Source organism: Sebastes umbrosus, chromosome 12, assembly GCF_015220745.1.
Source record: "Sebastes umbrosus isolate fSebUmb1 chromosome 12, fSebUmb1.pri, whole genome shotgun sequence".
In the NCBI taxonomy this organism is placed as follows: Eukaryota; Metazoa; Chordata; class Actinopteri; order Perciformes; family Sebastidae; genus Sebastes; species Sebastes umbrosus.
The window spans coordinates 8,772,008-8,797,509 of record NC_051280.1 but is presented as its reverse complement, the minus strand read 5'-3'; the positions used below and the strand labels follow the sequence as shown (position 1 = coordinate 8,797,509).

Below are 25,502 nucleotides of genomic sequence, written 5' to 3'. Positions count from 1 at the left end.
TTCACATCTGCACACAAACTTTGTGAACGTCTTACCTGTGAGTAGTCAAAGTCGGAGAGGGGTGCTATGCTTTTGATGTATTCGATTCTGAATTGGTCCTCTGGGTTGGCTAGCGGGACTGGGGGTATTAAAGTGCTCATCGCAGACACTATAGTCTACAAAACAGAAAAAAAGCAAGCATTAAACAGGATGAATACAGGAAAAAAAAATCTAAATCGTAAGCCTGTATAATAATAATAATCAGTAAAGTGGGATTGCATTGCAACAGAGACATTGAGCACATTTTAGAAAGCGATACAGATGAAAACTCACCACTATGGCATCCTTCACGTTTTTCCGAATATCTTGGATTTTCTGTTTCTTTTCTCTGCATGGGAATAGACGTGTGGGGCAAGCGGTTACGAAAACATCAACCACAGCAGACCACAAAAGATTTATCATCAAGGTGGTCATGAGTAAGATAGAGGTTACAGCCAGGTTAGACTGTATTCTTAATACAATTATACTTATGGCACAGGTGTCGAGGCTGGGAGAGGTAACAGTGAAATGCAGGATGGGGGGTAAAAGTAAAAGGGATGTTGTAGTCATTTTGTTAAATCTTTAAAAATGCAAGATTATGCCTTCTATTTTCTAAAAAAAAACCTGCCTCCACATACACCACATATAGGGTATTTTCATACAGTTACAGGACTCTTGACATGTACTAGGCCTGTTTAAAATAGACCACTGGTAAGATCAATGCCATGCAAGGCCTTGCAGCAAAACAAATCATCAATAGGCCTGGTGTCGATCACAACCTTTCACCCTCTCTCACATGAAACAGGAAACGGGGAATTATTTGGCATCTGTGTGACACCGAGATCATCACATATGTATGATAACTGTACATGTACACGAAGAAAAGGAGGAAAAGGCAGAGAGAGAGCGAGAGAGAGAGAGAGAGAGAGAAGGAGGTGGGGGTAAAGATATTAGCTGCTTTGCATGGGATACTGGGCCCAACAGGCGCTGCAGTGCCTGGGGAAAATCCATTCACAGGCTATTCTGGCCTCCACAGTGTTATTCATTAGCAAGAGAGGCCATACGAATAAAGCATTAATATGATGTTTTTAAGGGCGTTAATGTGGCTTATTTAGGAGGTTATATAGCAACTCACTCCGCGTTGAAGCCGTTGACGTGTAGGATCCTCATCTGCTTCACAATGGTGCTTTTTCCGGACTCTCCCGCACCTTCGGAGAAAATAGACCCACAAAAACACATCAAAATACCACCGAAACGAGCACGAACATGGGCATCCAGGTTAGCGTGACAACCATACGTGTTTTTGGACATGAAGCACAGTTAATTGTAGGCTCTGTGGAGCTTCGCTTTCCATCAATATATATATATATATATATCCACCCCCATGACATATTATTGCAAAGCGCTGCTGCTGTCAAACGGAGGGGCTACGTGTTCGCTAAACGACAGGGATTAGCTCACATTTAGAGACAGAAACAACCAGCCTTACCCAGTAATAAGAGCCTGTGTGTGGCTTTATACGCTTGTCTTTCCTTCTGCAGCTGTTTCTCTATCTTTTTATTCGCCTCTCGTTGTGCCTTTTCGTCGATGCGTTGATCTTCAGTCTTGCTGTTGCCCAAACAACCCATCTTCCGTCGCCCTAACCCTTCCTTGTGGTACAAAATATAGAAAAATAACAACCCCGGGATGATTTGTGTGGGGTTTAAAAACACACAGAGGAATCTACTGTAAAATAAAAAAAGGAAGAAAAATCGGTGCGAGGCTTCTCTCCGTCGGAGGGAGGAATAATATATATATATATATTTATATAAATATATATATATAAATATATATATATATATATATCTGTTCCCCCGTTACTAGTCCCGCTTTAGCCGCAGCCAACCGTCAGCCAACCGTCATCCAACCGTCCGTTAGTGTACAAACCAACGGAAGAATAACGACGGAGAAATATCAAAAATACATATAAATAAGAGGAGAGAGAGAGGGTTTACAATGTCTGGGAATCCAGTCAACTGTTCCTATCGCGGCTCCAACCCCTCTCTTCTCTTCTCTTCTCTCTCAGTATGTGTGTGTTTTTTCTATCTCTGTCTCTTTAACTCAGCACTGCCTCTCTCTGTGGCACCAGGAAGTAACCGTGGACCGTGAGGAGGTGGACAACAAACCCGCGTTAAACTGTAACATTAACAACCTGATAATACAGCCGGTTATAACATTAACAGCCCAAAGCACCGCACTGATACGAGAGCAGGTTATAACTGGCGTGTGGAAGAAGGGAGAGGAGCCATTCCTGGTTTAGTCCCGTCGCTGTCCTGATATCTAACTATTAATCGGTAGAGAGAGGGTGGAAACCCCGGACGACTCTCTCTCTGTCTGTGTGTGTGTGTGTGTGTGCTGGTTTACAGAGAGCAGAGGGGCTGGGTCTCTTCTTCTTCTTCTTCTTCTTCTTCTTCTTCTTGTTGGCTTACAGGCAGTGAGGTGGCCCTGACCCAACCTGGCAACCCATTTACAGTCTGTCTGTGTGTGTGTGTATGCACTGGGCTTTACCTATCTCTGTAGTTTATACATTACAGGCCTGGGGGCCATCATTGTAGTCCTTGAGAGAATGAGGACCACTAAGACCATTAAGATCATTTACTAAAAGTAAAAGTAGTAATACTCAGTGGTGGAGGAAGTATTAAGATCATTTACTAAAAGTAAAAGTAGTAATACTCAGTGGTGGAGGAAGTATTAAGATCATTTACTAAAAGTAAAAGTGCAGAAGTATAAGCATTCAAAATGACTTTAAAGTATCAATAGTAAAAGTACTCATTGTGCAAAATGGCCCCTTTCAGATGTTTATACTGTATTAGTATACATTTTATACAGTGGTGGAAAGTAACTATGTATATTTAATCAAGTACTGTACTTGAATAAAATGTTTAGGTACTTGTAGTTTATACATTACAGGCCTGGAGGCCATTATTGTAGTCCTTGAGAGACCACTAGTACATGGTGGAGGAAGTATTAAGATCATTTACTAAAAGTAAAAGTGCAGAAGTATAAGCAGGGAAATTAATTTAAAGTATCAATAGTAAAAGTACTCATTGTGCAAAATGGCCCCTTTCAGAGGTTTATACTGTATTAGTATACATATTATACAGTGGTAGAAAGTAACTGCATTTACTCAAGTACTGTACTTAAGTACAATTTTGAGGTACTTGTACTTTATACATTAGAGGTCATCATTGTAGTCCTTGTAGAGAATGAGGACCACTAGTACATGGTGGAGGAAGTATTAAGATCATTCATTAAAAGTAAAAAGTGCAGAAGTATAAGCAGAATTTAAATGAATTTAAAGTATCAATAGTAAAAAAATTGTAAAATGGCCCCGTTCAGGTTTATACTGTATTAGTATACATTTTATACAGTGGTGGAAAGTAATTAATTGCATTTACTCAAGTGCTGTAATTTGGAGGTATTTTTTAGCCTATTTTATACTTTACAGGCCTGGGGTCCATCATTGTAGGCCTCGAGAGAATGAGGACTACAAGTACATGGTGGAGGAAGTATTCAGATCATTTTACTAAAAGTAAAAGAAGTGTAAGCTACAAAATTAACTTAAAGTATAAAAAATAAAACTACTCTTGCAAAATGATCCCTTTCACAGGTGTATACTGTATTATTAAACACAACACACACACAGTGGTAGAAATTAAATAAGTGCATTAACTCCAGTACTGTACTTAAGAACAATTTTGAGGTACTTGTATTTTATACATTACAGGCCTGGGGGCCATCATTGTAGTCCTTGTAGAGACCACTAGTACATGGTGGAGGAAGTATTAAGATCATTTACTAAAAGTAAAAAGTGCAGAAGTATAAGCAGAAAAATTAATTTAAAGTATCAATAGTAAAAGTACTCATTGTGCAAAATGGCCCCTTTCATAGGTTTATACTTTTGTTTGTGCAGTTTCATATATGTGCAAATAAATACAAATACTGTATTAGTATATATTTTATACAGTGGTGGAAAGTATTTATTTGCATTTACTCAAGTGCTGTAATTTGGAGGTATTTTTAGCCTATTTTATACATTACAGGCCTGGGGGCTATCAGTGTAGTACTTGTAGAGACCACTAGTACATGGTGGAGGAAGTATTAAGATCATTTACTAAAAGTAAAAGTGCAGAAGTATAAGCAGAAAAATGAATTGAAAGTATCAATAGTAAAAGTATTCATTGTGCAAAATGGCCCCTTTCAGAGGTTTATACTGTATTAGTATACATTTTATACAGTGGTGGGATGTAACTGCATTTACTCAAGTACTGTACTTAAGTACAATTTTGAGGTACTTCTACTTTATACATTAGAGGCCATCATTGTAGTCCTCGAGAGAAGGAGGACTACAGGTACATGGTTGAGGAAGTATTAGGATAATTTACTAAAGTAAAAAGTGCAGAAGTATAAGCAGAAAAAATGAATTTAAAGTATCAATAGTAAAAAGTACTCATTGTGCAAAATGGCCCCTTTCAGAGGTTTATACTTTTGTTTGTGCAGTTTCATATATGTGCAAATAAATAAAAATACTGTATTAGTATACATTGTATACAGTGGTGGAAAGTAATTCATTGCATTTACTCAAGTGCTGTAATTTGGAGGTATTTTTAGCCTATTTTATACATTACAGGCCTGGGGGCCATCAGTGTAGTACTTGTAGAGACCACTAGTACATGGTGGAGGAAGTATTAAGATACTTTACTAAAAGTAAAAGTGCAGAAGTATAAGCAGAAAAAATGAATTGAAAGTATCAATAGTAAAAGTACTCATTGTGCAAAATGGCTCCTTTCAGAGGTTTATACTGTATTAGTATACATTTTATACAGTGGTGGGAAGTAATTAATTGCATTTACTCAAGTGCTGTAATTTGGAGGTATTTTTAGCCTATTTTATACATTACAGGCCTGGGGGCCATCAGTGTAGTACTTGTAGAGACCACTAGTACATGGTGGAGGAAGTATTAAGATACTTTACTAAAAGTAAAAGTGCAGAAGTATAAGCAGAAAAAATGAATTGAAAGTATCAATAGTAAAAGTACTCATTGTGCAAAATGGCTCCTTTCAGAGGTTTATACTGTATTAGTATACATTTTATACAGTGGTGGGAAGTAATTAATTGCATTTACTCAAGTGCTGTAATTTGGAGGTATTTTTAGCCATTTTATACTTCACAGGCCTGGGGTCCATCATTGTAGTCCTTGAGAGAATGAGGACTACAAGTACATGGTGGAGGAAGTATTTAGATCATTTACTAAAATTAAAAGTGCAGAAGTATAAGCAGAAAAATGAATTTAAAGTATCAATAGTTAAGGTACTCATTGTGCAAAATGGCCCCTTTCAGAGGTTTATACTGTATTACGATACATATCATACAGTGGTGGAAAGTAACTATGTATATATTTACTCAAGTACTGTACTTGAATACAATTTTTAAGGTACTTGTATTTTATACATTACCATCATTGTAGTCCTTGAGAGAAGGAGGACTACAAGTTTGTGGTGAAGGAAGTACTCTGATCCTTTACTAAAAGTAAAAGAAGTATAAGCTACAAAATTAACTTAAAAGTATAACAAATAAAACTCTTGCAAAATGATCCCTTCCAGAGGTGTATACTGTATTATTTAACACCACACACACGGTGGTAGAAATTAAATATGTGCTATTAACTCCAGTACTGTACTTAAGTACAATTTTGAGGTACTTGTATTTTATAGTATTATTACAGGCCTGGAGGCCATCATTGTAGTTCTGTAAATAAGGAGGACTAGAATTACGTGGTGGAGGAAGCAGCCTACTACTTTATACATTCCAGGCCTGGAGGCTATCATTCCTTGAGAGAACTAAGATCCTTCACTAAAAGTAAAAGTAGTAATACTCAGTGGTGGAAGTACCCGGTCTTTTATTTAAGTGTAAAACTACTCTGTGATTTTTCTCAAGCAAAATTACAGAAGTATTATCAGCAAAATGTACTTAAAGTAACAAAAGTAAAAGTATTCATTGTACAAAATGGCCCCTTTCAGAGATTTATACTGTATTATTATACATACAGCGGTGGAAAGTAACTAAGTGCATTTACTCAAGTACTGTAGGTTACTTAAGTACAATTTGCAGGTACTTTTATTTTATAGTATTATTACAGGCCTGGAGGCCATCACTGTAGTTCTGGAAATAAGGAGGCCTAGAATTACGTGGTGGAGGAAGTAGCCTACTATGATCCTTCACTAAAACTAAAAATATATAAGTATATATATTATACAGTGGTGGAAGGTAACTTACAAAGTACAATTCTGAGTTACTTGTACTTTACTTTACTAATTCCATTTGATGTAACTTTATACTTCTACTCCACTACATTGCAGAGGGAAATATTATACTGTTTGCTCCACTACATTTATTTTAAAGCTTTACAGTAAATAGTTAAATTCTAGATTCAGATTATTAATACAAAATATAATCAAAAAATAAATGCTGATGTTTTATTATAGATGAAACTACCCAGTAGTATATAAAGTAGTCAGAATCAGCTTCACCTTTACCAGCTGTAATATTGTGATTCGTACATTAATCTATCAATGATTAGAATCCAATATAATATACATTATTCTGCATAATCGAGTACTTTTACTTTTGCTACTTTAAGTATATTTTGATGCTAATACTTATGTACTTTTACTAAAGTAAGATTTTGAATCCAAGACTTTTACTTGTAACAGAGTATTTCTACACTGTGGTATTACTATTTTCACTTAAGTAAATGATCTGAGTACTTCTTCCACCACTGATTACAGGTCAGGGGGTCATCATTGAGAGAATGAAGAAAACTAGTATGTCGTAGACGAATAAAATACAAATAACTGTATTCAAAACCTGACTTGAGTAAAAGTACATGGCATCAAAATATACTTAAAGTACTAAAAGTAAAAGCACCCATTATGCAGAAAAGGGTAATTTCATAATAATATATATGATATCAGTGTTGCAGCTGGTAAAGGTGGCGCTAATGTCAACTACTTTGTGTACTGCCAGATGCCTTAATCCATAATAATACATCAAAATGTATTAGTTGATTTATATTTTGTGTTAACAGTCTGACTCTGCAAAGTAACTAACAACTAAAGTTGTCAAATTAATGTAGTGGAATAACAAGTACAACATAATAGACAACTTAATAGTGGAGTAGAAGTATAAAATGGCATGAAATAGAAATATTATTGTTCACCTGTATGTTCATTATACGTGGTCCCTGTCAAATAAACTTGTAAAAAAATTTTAAAAAATCAGGAAGAAGAAAAAACATGTTATTACTTTATTATTAGATTTTCCTCTAATCTTTGCTTTTTCTACCTCTTCAAGCCTCTAAAAATGATGCAAAATAAACAATCTGAGAAGGAAGAATCACATATTGGTTGGACTGCTGGTTATAACTTATGGACATTAATAGTGACAAGAGGTGGCAAGTATACATAAATGGTTTGGAAACCATTGCAGTAGATTATACATCATGCAAAGGCTTCCCCAAAAATGGATTCAATCTTTCATCTGCTTATGAACCACTCTGGCAGTGTCAATGTTGTGAGCATTGTCTGACATTTATGTTTAGCTTGCTGTGGCTTCCTGTAAACTAGGCCAACATGGGGTGTGGGTTTGTACAGGTTTGACTTTACAGTAACCAACACTGCACTTTACACGTACGCTGTGTTACCTGTAGCTAGCAGACATATTTTTAATGTCTCTGTCAGTATGTGTGAAACAGAAAATGAAATCTTTCTCATTCATGAGCAACAAAAGTTGGTAGGCCGGCCTTAAGGTTGAGCTAATGCTAGGCTAACATACAATACTACACTGTTGTATTCAGGTCAGGAAAAAAAATGACAAATGTACTGTATGCTTGTATTAAAAAATCCTCACTCTAAAGCATGAGGCAGCCATGAATGATTATTTGTGTACCATCCAACAAGGAGTGTTCTGTTATTGTCTCCATTATGCAAACACAATGCAAATGCTAGTCTCATGTAGTGAAATAAGTGCAACAAAGTTGTGCGGCATGCAAATCGAAACTGGAATTCTCCCTTCACCTATATTGGTGTGAAATATTACAACCGCCAGCCCCCTACACCCTCATCAAAAAGGAAAATAAAATCTCCCCACCTCAGAAAGCAAGGTCAAAACTAGTGACTGGCCCACATCACTCTCTAGTGGTTAGAGGCAGCACCGCATACAGCTCCCTAGCAATGATACACAAGCAGGCTTTTACAGCATGAAATGATCGGCCTTTTTTAGGAAGTACTGTCTGATATTTGTCTGTGGCTTCCTCCTAACTAAACTGTAAAGGTTAGGGTTCATATCATTTTAAATTCATCTGCCGAAGAGGGGAAAAGTTACTCCCTGCCCTCCTTAAATCTTAGTTTAAGACGTGGACATTTGAGCAGGATTTTTTGACATTACAACCAGCTAACACAAGTGTATTGTAGAAACTTGGAGCATCCAGTTCACATATATTGATAACTGACTTATCAGTGAAGTAGGAGGAGACATCTTGTGTCCAGCAGTTAAACTTGAATGAACAATATTTGCATTAGGGGTGTCGTGACCAAGGTGATAATAGTTTAGAATTTTCAATTAATTATTTTAGTTCTGACTTTTCAATTTAATTTTAGTTTAGTTTCAGTTCTTCAGAAATATTTTTTATACACTTAGTTTTTATATATTCAGTAGGGCATAGTTCATTGCAATTAATCACAAATTATGCTGCTTTATGCAAATGTATTTATATATTTAATATTGAAAATCAATTAACACAAAATAATGACAAACAGGCAACAACAGCTGTCAGTGTGTCAGTGTGCTGACTTGACTATGACTTGCCCATAAACTGCATGTGATTATCATAAAGTGAGCATGTCTGTAAAGGGGAGACTCGTGGGTATCCATAGAACCCATTTTCATTCACATATCTTGAGGTTAGAGGTCAGAGGACCCCTTTGAAAATGGCCATGCCAGTTTTTCCTTGCAAAAATGTAGCATTAATTATATAATATATGATATATATTATATATGATATATAATACTTATTATATAAGTATTAAAGCACTAGCTTTAAAACTGACTCACTACAACCTCTGAAAGATCGATTGCGTTAACGCGTTAAAGAAATTAGTGGTGTTAAAACAAAGTTGCGTTAACTTTGACAGCCCTAATTAAAAATAGTTAAGAATTTTTGAATTCGTTTTTATTTTGTTTTAGTTTCAACTTTTCAATTTCATTTCAGTTTAGTTTTAGTTAGTTTTCAGCGTGTTTGCTGGTTTTAGTTTACTTTCAGTTTTTCAGAAATATTTAGTTTTAGATTTATATATTTAGTTTTAGTTTGTTTTTGTTAGGGCCAGCTATAATGTCTCAGAAGTAGCTAAATATACATACAAAATACATGGTTGGAGAATTGTGTAGGAATGGCCATAATGTTTAATATTTAATCTTTGCACTAATTTAGTGTCCGATTGTGGCATAGTGCCATCTCCTGGAAGGTCAAGTCCGTTCAGTTTCTGTGGTCCAATGTCACGAGAGTTGAGGGAAATTCATGCTGTTACCTTTTTTCAGTAATGATATATTATTATAGCTAAAATACTAAAACTGAAATTAATTAATGCTCATTTTTATTTTATTTTGTATTATTAGTATAACCAGGAATTATAGTTTTAGTTTAGTTTTTCTTAAAGGATTTAGTTTTTATTTAGTTTCAAAATATTTTTCACTGATTATTTTCATTTTAGTGTTAGTTTACTATAACAACTAAAATCACCCTGGTCACGACATACCGGTGTTTGACGATAACCTGATATTTAAAAATGAAATATTGATATCATGTTAATAATACACATATGATAATACTGTATAATGTAAATAATCCAGCATCTCTTAAACCGTTTTATATGTACAGTTATGGTTACAGACCTCTTCACCTCCCTACACTCGTATTTTGAGTGTAATTAAATTTGCCAAAAAAAGAGACAAACCGCACAATAAACAAAGTTAAAGATGAATTTGACTGATAGCATTATTAGAATTATTTTTTATTCTCTATAGATATCGTGATAATATCGTTATCGTGAATTCTTTTGGCCAGGAAAATTGAAAATCTGATATTGTGACAGCCCTAATTTGCATATTCATTGATTGTGGATTCTTCAATGAGAAGGAAGGAGTAGAAATAATTCTTAACAAGGTAAGTGAACTTTTTTCGTGGTAAAAACCACATCAGATACAAATCATTATTCAAAGCAGATTATTTTTATGTCTTCCAACATGTCTGGAGGGGAGCTTTAAACTATCATTATGATATTTGTAAGTAATAGCAGCAGTTATCTTTCATAACGTCAGTATGTGTACATGTGCAGTGTTGGAGTAGTTTTCAGATCCTTTGCTTGAGTAAACGTAGTGATACAAATATCTAAAAATACTCTATTGTAAGTAAATTCTGTTTTCAAAGTCTGACAAAGATGTTTTTACTATTTTCAGACTGATAGTGGAGCAGTACTGGAAAACTGGCAACCACAAAGGCCCTTAAAAATAGCTGCTAATCAATGACCAACGCTCAACAATGCAGTTTCATTTTGAAGACTGCAAAATTATTGCGCTTAAATAAATAAATGAATTACAGTCAAATGCATGGGCCTTCTGGCTGGGTAAAGAGTATACCGGTCATTGAACTGAATAAACCTAATCTGACACTATATAAATCTTCAACACTTATTCACTAGCCCGGACTGTAACTGAAGCATGGACTGTAAAAACGAGGCACACACCCAAATGATATCAAGCTAAAATTAGCCTCCCTGGATTTTTTTATTACTAAGCTGGAAAGAACTTAGTGCTCTCTTAAGAGGCAGAGGCTCTTGATAAAGTCTAAATTATACAGTAAGCAAAAACGTGGAGAATAAACAGAGTCCAATGTCCTTCTGCTGTGGCGTGGTTCACTTTGATTCAGCTGATTCTGCTATCAGCATCATAAACATGACAATAATTCATACTCCAGTACCTCCTGTTGCTCATTGCATTAACTGGGAAGTCAGTTTAGTAGCAAAGTTCAGCAATGGTCAATGAAAAACCCATTTAGACTGAAGCAAAGTTCACCTGGCTCTGCTGGGAATTAAAGGGGAGGGACAACATGAGTGAGTATTTTTCCAAAATATGGCTTCACAAGCACAAAAAAAACAGACAAAACATGACAATGAGTGACTTTCAACAGGCTATTCATTGGCCTGCCTGCCTCAGTTCAGCACTACATTGCTAGCAGCCTGTTGTTCAGGCTCATGAACGGTGATAAGGCTGAGATATGAAACAGCCAGTTAAGGACATCTAGGAAAGCTGTAGCAGATATTATCGTAGGCCTGTACAGAATCTGATCCAAGAGACTGAACAATAAAGTGACTTCCTTTCCAAGAAATAATCGGAACTGGCCTTCCAGTTCCCATCGCTGTATTCCTGCACTGAAGTATGAAGTCTGAAAGAACTCAATTGAAGGAATTCTGATTTTCTGAATTGAATTATCAAACGTTTTTATTGCATTTTTACACGGCGTGAGACTAATAAATAGTGCCTTCAAATAGGACACAAGAGGAGTCCATATTAAGTTTGATACCTTTCATGACACAAAATACATCATGTATTTGACTTCACGTGTCTAAAACACAAACTCACTGATCAAGGGCTGTACCGATCAATTGATTTGTCAACTATTAAATTAATCGCCAACTATTTTGATAATTGATTAATCAGTTTGAGTATTTTTTAAGAAAAAAAATTGTCAAATTTCTTGGATTCCAGCTTCTTAATGTGAATATTTTCTGGTTTTATCTTTGAGTTGTGGACATAACAAGACATTTGAGGACGTCATGTTGGGCTTTGTGAAACACTGATTGACATTTTTCATAATTTTCTGACATTTTATAGACCAAACAACTAATCGATTAATCGAAAAAATAATTGACAATGAAAATAATCATTAGTTGCATTCCTAATGCGATGCGATGCGATGCGATGCGATGCGATGCGATGCGATTTAAAGCTGCCATGATTAATTGATTTATTAATTAGCTTTCAGCTATATTAAATTAATTGCCACTATTTTGATAATCGATTAATCGGTTTGAGTAATTTTTTTAAGAAAAAAAAATCTAAATTCTCTGATTCCAGCTTCTTAAATGTGAATATGTTTTGGTTTCTTTACTCCTCTAAGACAATAAACTGAATATCTTTGAGTTGTGGACAAAACAAGACATTTGAGGACGTCATCTTGGGCTTTGGGAAACACTGATCGACATTTTTCACCGTTTTCTGACTTTTTATAGACCAAACAACTAATCGATTAATCGAGAAAATAATCAACAGATGAATCAAGAATGAAAATAATCGTTAGTTGCAGCCCTAATTTGAAGGCGATTAATTTTAACTCTGGTAGTCACATCACAACTCTTTCTTATTTTGATTAACATAAACCACCTTTCCTTTAACAGATAGTTGAACTATTGATCTATTTCACATAGAGAGGCCTCTTAAAGACTTTTATAGGAGCCTGCAGCCACTGGGACATAGTCAGAAACTTTTTGGGAATGTACCCTGAGATTTATTTCTTTTCTATCTTGTTCTCTCATTCTGTTTGATTCAAATTTATATATATTATTTTTGTATAAAAAACAAAAAATTTCAAATACATGTAAATATATTGGACATTTTGTGGTTGTACTGATTCATGATTGTATTACAATAAAAGTATTTTAAAAAAGAGAGATTTATTTCTGTTACATCATTTTAGTATCTATTATTCTTTTACTTTCTTTATTAATCGACAGGTTGTTTGGTCTATAAAATGTCAGAAAATAGTGAAAAATGACACTCACAATTTTCCCTAAAAGACTAAGAAATCAAGCAAATATATTTAAATTTGAGAAGCTTGCACCAATAGCGGTTTGACGTTTTTGCTCTAAAGGACCAGTGTGTAACATTTAGGAAGATCTATTGGCAAAAAATGGAAGATAATAAGTATGTTTACTTTAGTGTATAATTACCTGAAAATAAGAATCGTTGTGTTTACATACGTTATATTACATACGGAGCGGATCCTCTCTCCACGGAGCCGGCCGACATGTTTCTACAGTAGCCCAGAACGGAAAAACCAAACACTGTGTTTTCTTTTCCTGCTTGGGCCGGAGTCGATAACGTTACTCGCTCTGGAGTTAACCCCGTCACTCCACTCAGCCGCCGGGAAACAAGACACGGGAAACCTCTGTTGGTCTTGAGGAGCTGAAGCATCTATTTCTGTACAAACTGCAACTTCCACTGTAGATGCACTGGATATTCTCAAAGCTAAACTAACTGGTCACAGCAGTTTGTGATTTGCCGTTCCAGCACTTAGTATTATGGGATACAGTAGGCAAGGTAGATTGGTCCGATGCATACTGGAGATTTTTTCCAAATCAATACGACATCATCATTTTGTCATACTGTAGATTTAGCTTTTTTTTGCATACTGCATACTACATGCTATATTTTGGGCAAATCAGTACGTAATACTAGTAATGCTAGGTATGCGGTTTGAAATTCAGCCTCCGTCTTCTGCTCCACTAGCTCACTTGTTAGCTCACAACATCACACACATTCGCCGCCGCTCTCTCTCTTGCTTCACCATACACTTTCCACGTACACACACACATACACTGGCTCTGCTATTCTCTAAATGACCTACGCTACTCTTACAACAGCTCTAGATAGGGCAATTCACGTTTTCACGTTGGCCACCGTAGTTCTTCTACACGCTTGGCACACGGTCCAGGTTGCAATCTGCAACCACACTGCTATATGCCGCCAGATGTTGCACACTGTACCTTTAACTGATTATCAAAATGTGGCTGATCCATTTCCTACAGATGGACTAACCGCTTAATGGTCTGGTTGTTTAAAAAATGTATGTATGTATAACCCTGTTGGAGCCATGTACGGTTTGTTGTACTGTCACGCCACGTCCTACAAAATAAATCAGGCCACTTTACTTTGAACTTTGATTTATAGTATAAAGCTTCAATTCAGCAGGTTTACTGCCCCTAAAATGAATTAGAGCAGGTGATATGTGTGCATTACTTAAACAGCCCTGTCTGTCACAAACTTTTCATATTCAGTATAGGGCTGCGCAATTTTCATATCGCAGGAGAAGCAATATTTGTTAAAGGTGAAATGTGTGTCAAAATAGCATTTTAAATGAAATATTGTGGTGCTACATAGATGTCTTGGCCTACACACATCATATTCTACAGATTTAAGAAAACATTTTTGTTTGGTACAGATCCCCGCAAAAATTACACCATAATTAGTTTAATATGTTTTTCAATGAAACTGAGAACAATGATGTTAAAATTTGTCATTCCCTTTAATATCGCAATTGCAATATCAGTCAAAATAATTATTTTTCAAAATCGTGCAGTCCTAATTCAGTAAATAACTATACATTTAATTCATTGTGGTATATTTCCAAAGCATCAAGAAAAGCTGTTTTGTCATTTCTGAACTTGAACTGTTCTATATTTAATAACAAAACCTCATGCAATGAGACATCTATGATCAATAATGTATTTCATATTTATATATTTTATAAAAACCTACCCAGAATTTGAGAGTTGAACTATGTCTAAAATTATACCATAAGATACCAAAAATGTGAATCCATATGATGAAACATTATAAAATAACTATAAATATGACTCAAACTGGTGGATTCCAGCTCCAGCACAAGCTGAACACGGCAGCCCGCTCAGGATAAACATTAGCTCCTTATGGCTATCATTATTCAACTAAATACCTGCAGCAAATACAAACAGATAAAGTGACCCAGATTAGCTAGCATACGTTGCCTTGAAATGTAACACTATTTGAAAGGTGTCCACTTTCAGAGGAACACAAACCACCTCAGTCCTCTGGCATGCAACAGGAGTCCTACTGGAGACCTGGAGGGTATAAAGTCCCAAAAGGCCTCTTAAGGAAAAACCAGAAGTGGCCTGTGGCTGCTGCTGAGGCTCCTGGGTGCACCAGGACACACAGATAATAAATGTGATTCTATTGTGGTGAAGAAAGCCGCCCAAACCATAATGACAAGCTGAAATGACACAGGTCTCACACACACACTGTATTCAACACAGTGGCTCATGGAAGAATGTATGACACTTCCCTTTGTGACTTCATTAGGATGAGACATTTCTTCCTGTGTGTAATTAGTGGGAGCTGTTTACTCAGGAAATTAAACTGGGAGTCATTTATTATATAGAGTAACGACGCAGCATTACACTGTTTAAAGTAAAGCAAATACATGCAATATGGTATTAAGTTTGCGCGTCAAAACTGAAAGTTATTTATGTAAATATGTTGTTTTCCTCATCAGAGTAGCTGTGATGACACTTAAAGCTCCTGTTCCTGATCAAGACTTTCTCTTTTGAAAGTGAAGCATTGACCTTTATGAAAACATAAGTACTGTGTTAGCCTACATGTACAATATGGAGATGGTTACTGGTAAAATAACACTCTAAATCTAAATCCAAGTAAACAACAAAGAGGTCTGGCCTGACACAACACCTCCATCTAGAAACACACTGAATTTTCTGGGATGCTGCTCACCGATATTTCGATTACATAAACTATGAGATTCCAGTGAGGTACTAAAATGTATGACCTATTACTGTTATAAGCCCTGTAATCTATATGGACACAGTTAAACCGATAAGGGCTTCAACTTAGACACTTTTATTATGAATTAATCAATCATATAGCAGCAGAGGAAAGAAACTCCATTTGCATTAAAATGCATTAAAAGAAAGCATGTGTAAACAATGCTGAAATAGAAACATTAAAGACCATCAAAAGAGCTGCCGACCAGGTGATATACTCTATGTAAAACTATTGCAGATGTATATTTTGATATTTGGAAGAGCAAGAATAAGGGGTACATACCTATTAATTTGCATGTGAATAGATATAATATGATGGCAAACAAAAAAACTCAACCTATAATATATGTAAATATTTGGGCAAAGGGATGGCTCCTTGAAACTACAATACACGAAGGAAGTTAAATAACGCTCCAAACATATGCTAAATTTTGGCAAGGAAAAAGTGTTATGGCTGTTTTCAAAGGGGTCCTTTGACCTCTGACCTCAAGATATGTGAATGAAAATGGGTTTTCTGGGTACCCACGAGTCTCCCCTTTACAGACATGCCCCCTTCATGATGATCACATGCAGTTTGAGGCAAGTCATAGTCAAGTCAGTACACTGACACACTGACAGCTGTTGTTGCCTGTTGGGCTGCAGTTTGCCATGTTATGATTTGAGCATATTTGTTATGCTAAATGCAATACTTGTGAGGGTTTCAGTCAATATTTGCTATTGTTTTAATAAATATATACATACATCTACATAAAGCAAGCATATTTGCCCACTGCCATGTTGATAAGAGTATTAAATACTAGACACATCTCCCTTTAAGATCAGTTTTGAACAGATAACACGTGTGATTAATTTAGGATTATTATGTATAATCATGTGATTGATAGCGATTAAATATTTTAACAGATTGACAGCCCTAAATATGTATATATATATATATATATATATATATATATATATATATATATATATTATATTATATTATTTGTGCAAATTTAGCATGAATAAATGTTACCTTCCGCCTGTGTGTTTACATTATCATTTGATATAACTTTTTAAAATGTAAAAACTCCATAATCTTATGCTTATTTCATGGCATAATTTGTCAAACGGCCTTTATTAGCGCACAGCGGACTGCGGCAGATCCTGAAATTAGCACCCTATGTACTGAATCGAGAATCGATTTTGAATCGGGAATTGATTTTGAATCGAATCGTGACCAAAGAATCTAAATCGAATCATGAGACACCGAAAGATTCACACCCCTATACTATGTATAAGGGATAATGTGAATAAATCAATAACTTGACACAAAAACGGTCCGCCAGAGTTTACATCAGAACTGCACCTATAGCAACGATCTGCTATTAAGAAATAACAGACCGTGATTGACCAATCAGAATAGAGTATTCAACAAAGCTGTGTAATAAATTATACTATACTATACTAAGTGGCCTCATAAGAGGAGATTGCAAAGCTATTCCATCAGCCTGGTTCAAGAGAGTGGAACATCATTCCAGTTCACATCAGACAACTAAACACTTCAGTAACCGATTAATACACACACACACACGTCAGCACTATACTCACTTTGCTGCTGCCATCTACATGTCCTGCTTGTCTGCAATGTCGTTCTATATGTATCTATATGTCACTACAGCTTCTACTGCTTTTAACAACTGTGTGTCCTTTTCCAACCTTTAAACTGCATGCCCTGTTTTTTGGTTTTTGCTCTGATGTATTTTAGGAAGCCTTTTAAACTGCATGCCCTGTTTTAGTTCTGTTTTGATGTATTTTAGGAAGCCTTTTGTAACACCTTGTCCAGGGATGAAAAATAGCCTTTTGGTTAATTCTGGCATTTTTTTTATAGCATGTGTATTTATTCATTTGCACCGCTCTTCTCTCAATTAAACTAAACTAAACATATTTGTATACTATAGCCTGTTAAACAATTTATATTATACAAAAGTATACTGTACTACACTACAGGCCACTATACTAAACTGTATTACATTTACTTATTGAAAAACCATACTGTAAATGTGCCACGGTTATTCAAACGCTTCTGTTTTATCTGTAGCCCCTTGACAGATGTCACACCACACCATAGGCCGCTATACTAAACTATACTATACTATACTTTGCTGCACTGTACTATAATACAGCATACTATACTATATTCTGAACAAACACAGCCCTATAGCCAAAGCTAAATGGTTTCCATAAGTACATCATTGTACACTAAAGCCTACGAAACTGTACTTTACATTACACTATACAACATACTACTATACTTTACTACAGGCAATTATACTACAGGCCTCACTATACATTTATTTATTGAAAACCCTCACTGTAAATGTGTAAATGTTTCAAAATGCTAGCTCTCATCTGTTGTCCCTGGACAGAATGATGTCACACTACATAAAAGGTCACTATAATACACTATATTACAATCTACAACACTCTATATCTACTATTCCATGCTGTACTACATTATATTACCAGTATGTTGTTATCCATAGCAAATGTGGCCCCGGGTGTTCTTTGTATACTAAAACCAACTAAACTGTATTCTACATTACAATATTCAACACTCTACTATACTATATTTCAGGTCCCTACACTACACTCTAATCTAGGATATATTTTGATTTATTTGAAAAACTTTAGTCCGAAGTCCCGGACACTTACACTGTACTATATTATGCTAATTTTCAGAGAAAACATGGCCTTATAGCCAAAAGTTAAGTGGCCTCCATACAGCTTTGTATACTAAAGCCAACTAAATGATTTTCTCTATAACACTATACAACACTACAAGCCACTATATACTATAATCTACTATACTATGCCAATTCTCAGAGTAAACAAGGCCCAATACCAAAAGCTAAGTGGTCTCTACATATTTTAATATTAATGCCAACTAAATTATACTCGCTTTAAAACTATAGGCTACAACACTCTACTATGCGACAGGCCATTATACTCTACTATACTACTTTTATTGAGAAGAATTACTGTAAATATGCCACAGTTGAACCAAAGCCTATTATTTCATCTGTAATCCTGTACTCTATACTATACCCTATGCTATACTTTCCTACACTATACTATACTATATCATATTCAGAACAAACATAGCCCTGTAGTCAAAAGCTAAATGGTCTTCCACTAAAGCCTACTAAACTATACTTTACATTACACTATACAACATACTACTATACTATACTACAGGCCACTATACATTTATTTATTGAAAACACTTAATGAAAAATAAAATGTGTAAATGTGTGAAAATGTTAGCTCTCATCTGTTGTCCCTGGACAGAATGATGTCACACTACATAAAAGGCCACTATAATACACTATATTATAATATACAATACTCAATGCCAACTAAATTATACTCTCTATAAAACTATAGGCTACAACACTCCACTATGCTACAGGCCAGTATACTCTACTATACTAAACTACCTTGTAGAGAAGAATTACTGTAAATATGCCACAGTTAAACCAGTCTATTTTTTTGTCTGTAGTCTGGTACTCTATACACTATACTATACTTTCCTACACTACACTACACTATAGTATGCTATACTTTGCTAATTTTGAGAGTAAACAAGGCAGACCCAATACCAAAAGCTAAGTGGTCTCTACATATTCGAATATTAATCCCAACTAAATTATACTTTCTATACAACTATAGGCTACAACACTACTATGCTAAAGGCCACTATACTCTACTATACTCTACTATGCTACAGGCCACTATACTCTACTATACTCTACTATGCTACAGGCCACTATACTCTACTATTCTCTACTATGCTACAGGCCACTATACTCTACTATGCTACAGGCCACTATACTCTACTATTTTCTACTATGCCATAGGCCACTATTCTCTACTATACTCTACTATGCTACAGGCCACTGTACTCTACTATATTCTACTATGCTACAGGCCACTATACTCTACTATGCTACAGGCCACTAATACTCTACTATTCTCTACTATGCTACAGGCCACTATACTTTACCATTCTCTACTATGCTACAGGCCACTATACTCTACTATGTTACAGGCCACTATACTCTACTATTTTCTACTATGCTATAGGCCACTATACTCTACTATACTCTACTATGCTACAGGCCACTGTACTCTACTATGCTACAGGCCACTATACTCTACTATGCTACAGGCTACTATACTCTACTATTCTCTACTATGCTACAGGCCACTATACTCTACTATGCTACAGGCTACTATACTTTACTATACTCTACTATGCTACAGGCCACTATGCTCTACTATACTCTACTATGCTACAGGCCACTATACTCTACTATGTTACAGGCCACTATACTCTACTATTTTCTACTATGCTATAGGCCACTATACTCTACTATACTCTACTATGCTACAGGCCACTGTACTCTACTATACTCTACTATGCTACAGGCCACTATACTCTACTATTCTCTACTATGCTACAGGCCACTATACTCTACTATGCTACAGGCCACTTTACTCTACTATGCTACAGGCTACTATACTCTACTATTCTCTACTATGCTACAGGCCACTATACTCTACTATACTCTACTATGCTACAGGCTACTATACTCTACTATGCTACAGGCCACTATACTCTACTATACTCTACCATGCTACAGGCCACTATACTCTACTATACTCTACTATGCTACAGGCCACTGTACTCTACTATATTCTACTATGCTACAGGCCACTATACTCTACTATGCTACAGGCCACTAATACTCTACTATTATCTACTATGCTACAGGCCACTGTACTCTACTATATTCGACTATGCTACAGGCCACTATACTCTACTATGCTACAGGCCACTATACTCTACTATGCTACAGGCCACTATACTCTACTATACTCTACTTTGCTACAGGCCACTATACTCTACTATACTCTTCTATACTACAGGCCACTATACTCTAATATACTAAAGGAAACTCTGCTCTACTATGCTACAGGCCACTATACTCTACTACACTCTACTATGCTACATGCCACTATACTCTCTTACTACCTTGTTGAGAATAATTACTATAAATATGCCACAGTTAAACCAAAGTCTATTTCTTTCATCTGTAGTCCTCTATATACTTTCCTACACTATACTATGGCTACTATATTGTCCTAATTTTGAGAGTAAACATGGCCCAATAGCCACAAGCTAAGTGGTGTCAGTAAACCTGAGTGTACTGGTCAATTTTGATGGCCTACATTATGTTTAATTGTTCTTTTCCTTCTAACCCCAAATGTGCTCCTAACAGTGAGAGGGCAGCAGGCCCAGCAGTGTCTCTACACGTCCATCTTCATCATGTGTCATTGCCAGCCGCAGGGGGTAGTAGTCTCCACAGCCCAGCCAACAGATGTGGCAATAGGCCTCGCCAGAGACTAGTGACATAATGTGTGTTAAGGCCAGTAAGGTTTTGGTTTCTAATAATAAAACGGCTTCCTAGTGGAACAACAACAACAGACAGAGAGAGAGAGAGAGAGAGAGGCTGAACCTACCGAGCAGCAGCAGCCGATGTGTCTGCTTGTACTCCCGCTTCAGCTCCTTCAGCGCCCTGTCAATGTTCTTACTGACTTTCTTCGCCTCCTTCTCGGCCTCCTTCTCCTCCACCAGCAATTTGTCCCAGTTTTTCTGCTTCTGGGTGCTGGTCTTTTGCAGCAGCTGTAAGCGACGGCCGCGGTCCTTCCCTGTCCCCTTACCGCCGCTACCTCCACCACCACCACCTCCTCCTCCACCTCCGTTTTGTATGAGCACACCGTCGGTGCCGGTGCCGGTGTCTCCCCGGCGGTGCTCCCCGGCGGCCGGCAGCCTGGCCGGGTCCCCGGGGCGCACCGGGCCGCCGCCTCCTCCTCCGCCGCGTAGCGACGAAGTCTCCCCGGTACCGGTGTCCTCCTGGCGGGCTCCCACGGCGCGAGTCGGCACGGCGGCGTCCGGAGGCTGGTCCGAGTCCGAGGTGGCGTTGGAGATAGACCCGCTCAGGTCCCCGAAGAGCCGGGGACGCAAACTGTAGCACAGCCCCATGTTGAAACCAATATTTGTCTGTGAATGTGATTTTTCATAAATTAAAAAAATATCCCCAAAAAAAATCGCAGTTGCGCCACACGAGAGCCCCTAACGAGCCATCGGCACGCTGGAGCTCCAGCGGTTCAGCGAGTCAAGTCCGAAATTCAGCCGAAAATGTGAATGAATTATGCTCCGACATTTGCTATATGTCATTTTGCATTTTCCCCAGTCAGCCTTCGCTTCGTAGTTAGTGGATCACCTGATCCTTTAGTGGACACTGCGGGTCCATCTTACCGTAAGTAACCAAAAGCACAACCTTGGAAAAAAAGCGCGACTATCCGCTGCGCAGCTAGGCAACAATCTGACTGCACAGTTGTTAGGTGCAATGCACGGCGCGTCACGCGACTACAGTATATGACCATCTCCAGGATGCTGGGCATGACTCTCATTCCTCACATAACATGCCTGCATGCCTAAAGACACCTACTGCAACCTGCTCTTTATTATCACAATAATCACACACAAATGCTCTTTCTTTTTATAAATCCTAATAAATGTGACAAGACTTTTGGAAATATCCAAAATAATAAAATAAAATTTAAAAAAGTAAATGATATTTAAACTTTTTAAACAGTTTTTTTTTTTTTTTTAGTTGATTCACACAGATAATTACAATCATTGAGGTATTATTATTATTATTATTATGTTCCCATTGGGATTTATTACCAGCCTAATTTACACATTTCGTTATAGCAGCCTTTTTATTAATTATTCTAATCAATGTGAGGTTTTCTAAATTCCCATAATCACTGTGTCATTTACCAAATCTCTAAATATAGAGGATCTATTTCGAGCCTCAAAACAGTTCAAGTGTTCCTGTAAATATTATGGGGATGAAATATCCGGTGTTCAAACTGTGGTCCTGGGACCTTTCAAGGGTCGTTAGGTTGGTCTCAGGGGCTCCGCAACCAAATAAGGAATTCTTTCATTTTGCAATCAGTAAAAACGTACACGTACACACAATACAGTCTAAGATATAATTGAATCCTTTGTTTAGTCTCCCAACATCAGTCTCCTCACCTGCACTTTGTTCAACACATTGTTTCTAGGTGAGGGGCCACTGGAATTAAGTATTTACCGATTGTGGTCCTTTGTGACAATGTATAATAACTTAAAAGCAGATTTTTGTTTCTAACCACATTATAAATGTTGGAAAATAGTTACTGAAAACATGTGCAAAGACTGTGAACATTGTAGTACTGGATTGTGGAGTTAGAAGTCAGAAAAAGGTGAGTCTACCTGGTTTATAGGGGCCAAAATCACAATCAGATGCAGGGTTGAAAACTAACCACTAGATGGAGCACTTGTAACATAATACAATACAGTATCTCAGGTAAATTTTCCTATAACTGCAACAACACAAGCATATGTTGGTAAAGTAATAGTTCAGCTTTTGGGTCAAGTAGTAAGCCCCATGTAGTTTTAAAGGAAATGGATTAATAGACTAATTTGCACTATATAACCTAAATACAAGGCTGGATTGGCAACTGACCCTCAGACACCCTAAAACCCCAGGTTCATAGCATGTCACTTGACTTTTGATAATGGAATCAATTATGCAGAGTACAGGGCGCCCTGGTAGCTCACCTGGTAACCTGGCTGTGTCCTTGCCGCAGTGGCCCGGTGTTCAGGTCCGACCCATGGCCCTTTGCTGCATGTCATCCCCTCTCTCTCTCCCCCTTCCAACACTATCACTATCTCTATCAAATAAAGCCAAAAAGCCAAAAAAAGAATCTAATCTAAACATCAATTAAGTATTATGAGTGAATTAAGGATGATTGGGACAGTGTTTGAATTTCCGTCTTGTGTAAGCTTTCTTGCCATAAATAAAAACAAATGCCCAACACATGATACATTTCTGTAATATTGAAGATGTTACCTATCCATTTGAGGAGGAAAGAAGGTTCTATCATAATCCAAGGAGGCATGGCAGTCATACCCCTTTGTGTTAACTGACCCAAAACCTTTTTTTTTGTTTTTGGTAACATTTGGGTGATTGGGACAGCACATTTTATCATTGATTTAGGCTAGTGGGAGCACATTTATTGCACAATTTAATTCATACTTTGACATCATTTCACATGCACATTTAACATTTCCTGTTCATCATTAAGAATTAAGACTCCATGTTCATTTCTGTTAAACTTTATTACTGAAGGTTTAAAAATCCGTCGACAATTCATGCAATATAAAGCTGCCTTTCCTCATTGTCACAACATCCATCCCTTAATTCTCTCCCCCCAAATTTCATTGAATACATTTAATTGAGGTAAAACAGAAATGCTTAAGGTAAAAAATGAATTGAGTTGATTTTGGCACATTCCAGGCCTCGAACCATAAGTGTGTTCCCTGCCTCCACTATCCTTTTCAATGGCTCCCTTCATCCCGTCCTCATTCCACTTGTTGTATTTTTTCCTTGTTGTTAGTTTCTTCTTTTATTGTACTCTCTGTTTTGCTGTATTCCTGCATGTGTCTCCCTGTCTTAATGGTGCCTCTGCAATAGATTTATCAGGATCAGTTAGGGAGGGGTTAAGAGGTCAAGGCTAAACTTAGTGATAAGTTTGGCTTGGTTGGTGTATTAGGCTTTGTGGTTGTGGTTGATTAGGGCAGTGGTTCTCAACCTGGGGGTCGAGACCCCAAAGGGGGTCACACATGAGTTTCTGACGGGGGATTTCCGGCAGTCAGGGAGGAAAAAGGGGAAAAGTCACATAATGCATCAAAAATCCAGAGTGCCTGGAGCACATTGGACAACGCCTAGGCGCTAGCTGTTAAAACTAAACAAAACTAAACTCTGGGAGTCGCGAACACCAACTTGATTATTATTTTTATTTACAATAGATACCCAATAGCAATTTTTTAACCATGGGCCCACTGGTTAATACAACCAAAACTACAACTTCTTTAGGTTTAGGTAACAAAACAACAACCTCTTTAGGTTTAGGTAATAAAACTACAACTTCTTTAGGTTTAGGTAACAAAACAACAACCTCTTTAGATTTAGGTAATAAAACTACAACTTCTTTAGGTTTAGGTAACAAAACAACAACCTCTTTAGGTTTAGGTAATAAAACTACAACTTCTTTAGGTTTAGGTAACAAAACAACAACCTCTTTAGGTTTAGGTAATAAAACTACAACTTCTTTAGATTTAGGTAACAAAACTACAACTTCTTTAGGTTTAGGTAACAAAACAACAACCTCTTTAGGTTTAGGTAATAAAACTACAACTTCTTTAGGTTTAGGTAACAAAACAACAACCTCTTTAGGTTTAGGTAATAAAACTACAACTTCTTTAGGTTTAGGTAACAAAACTACAACTTCTTTAGGTTTAGGCAACAAAACTACAACTTCTTTAGATTTCTTTAAATTTAGGGAAAAACATTGTGTTTTGGGTTAAATAACTATTAACACAAAGACAATCACACATTGTTGTTTTCACATGGGACGCAAACTCCAGGCTCCTGGGTGAAAACCTTGTGTTTTGTGTCCCATCCATCGTCCCCGACCTCCACTTATGGAGTTTCACACTGTCTACACTACAGCGCCTGACTTCTGCTCATGCTCCTGTCATAATTACTACGGTAGTTAGAGGTCGCTGTCATGTTCTTTTATACA

At 36.8% G+C, this 25,502-nt stretch overlaps 1 protein-coding gene across 2 annotated transcripts in view; it reads right to left on the bottom strand.

The window, feature by feature from the left end:
• LOC119498085 (guanine nucleotide-binding protein G(olf) subunit alpha) overlaps window positions 1–22,176 on the bottom strand; it is a 68,581-nt gene extending 46,405 nt beyond the window's left edge. Inside the window, exons 1-4 of one of the 2 annotated variants that reach the window (XM_037786581.1) lie at window positions 21,324–22,176; window positions 1,154–1,226; window positions 313–367; window positions 36–155 (exon numbers count right to left, since the gene is read on the bottom strand). In XM_037786581.1, coding sequence (XP_037642509.1) covers window positions 36–155; window positions 313–367; window positions 1,154–1,226; window positions 21,324–21,846 — 771 coding nt within the window. In that variant the 5' untranslated portion in view covers window positions 21,847–22,176. Of the gene's footprint in view, window positions 1–35; window positions 156–312; window positions 368–1,153; window positions 1,227–1,507; window positions 2,371–21,323 lie in introns of those variants that run through there. The other variant, XM_037786582.1, reaches the window with a different exon arrangement.
• Between the last annotated feature and the right edge of the window lie 3,326 nt (window positions 22,177–25,502).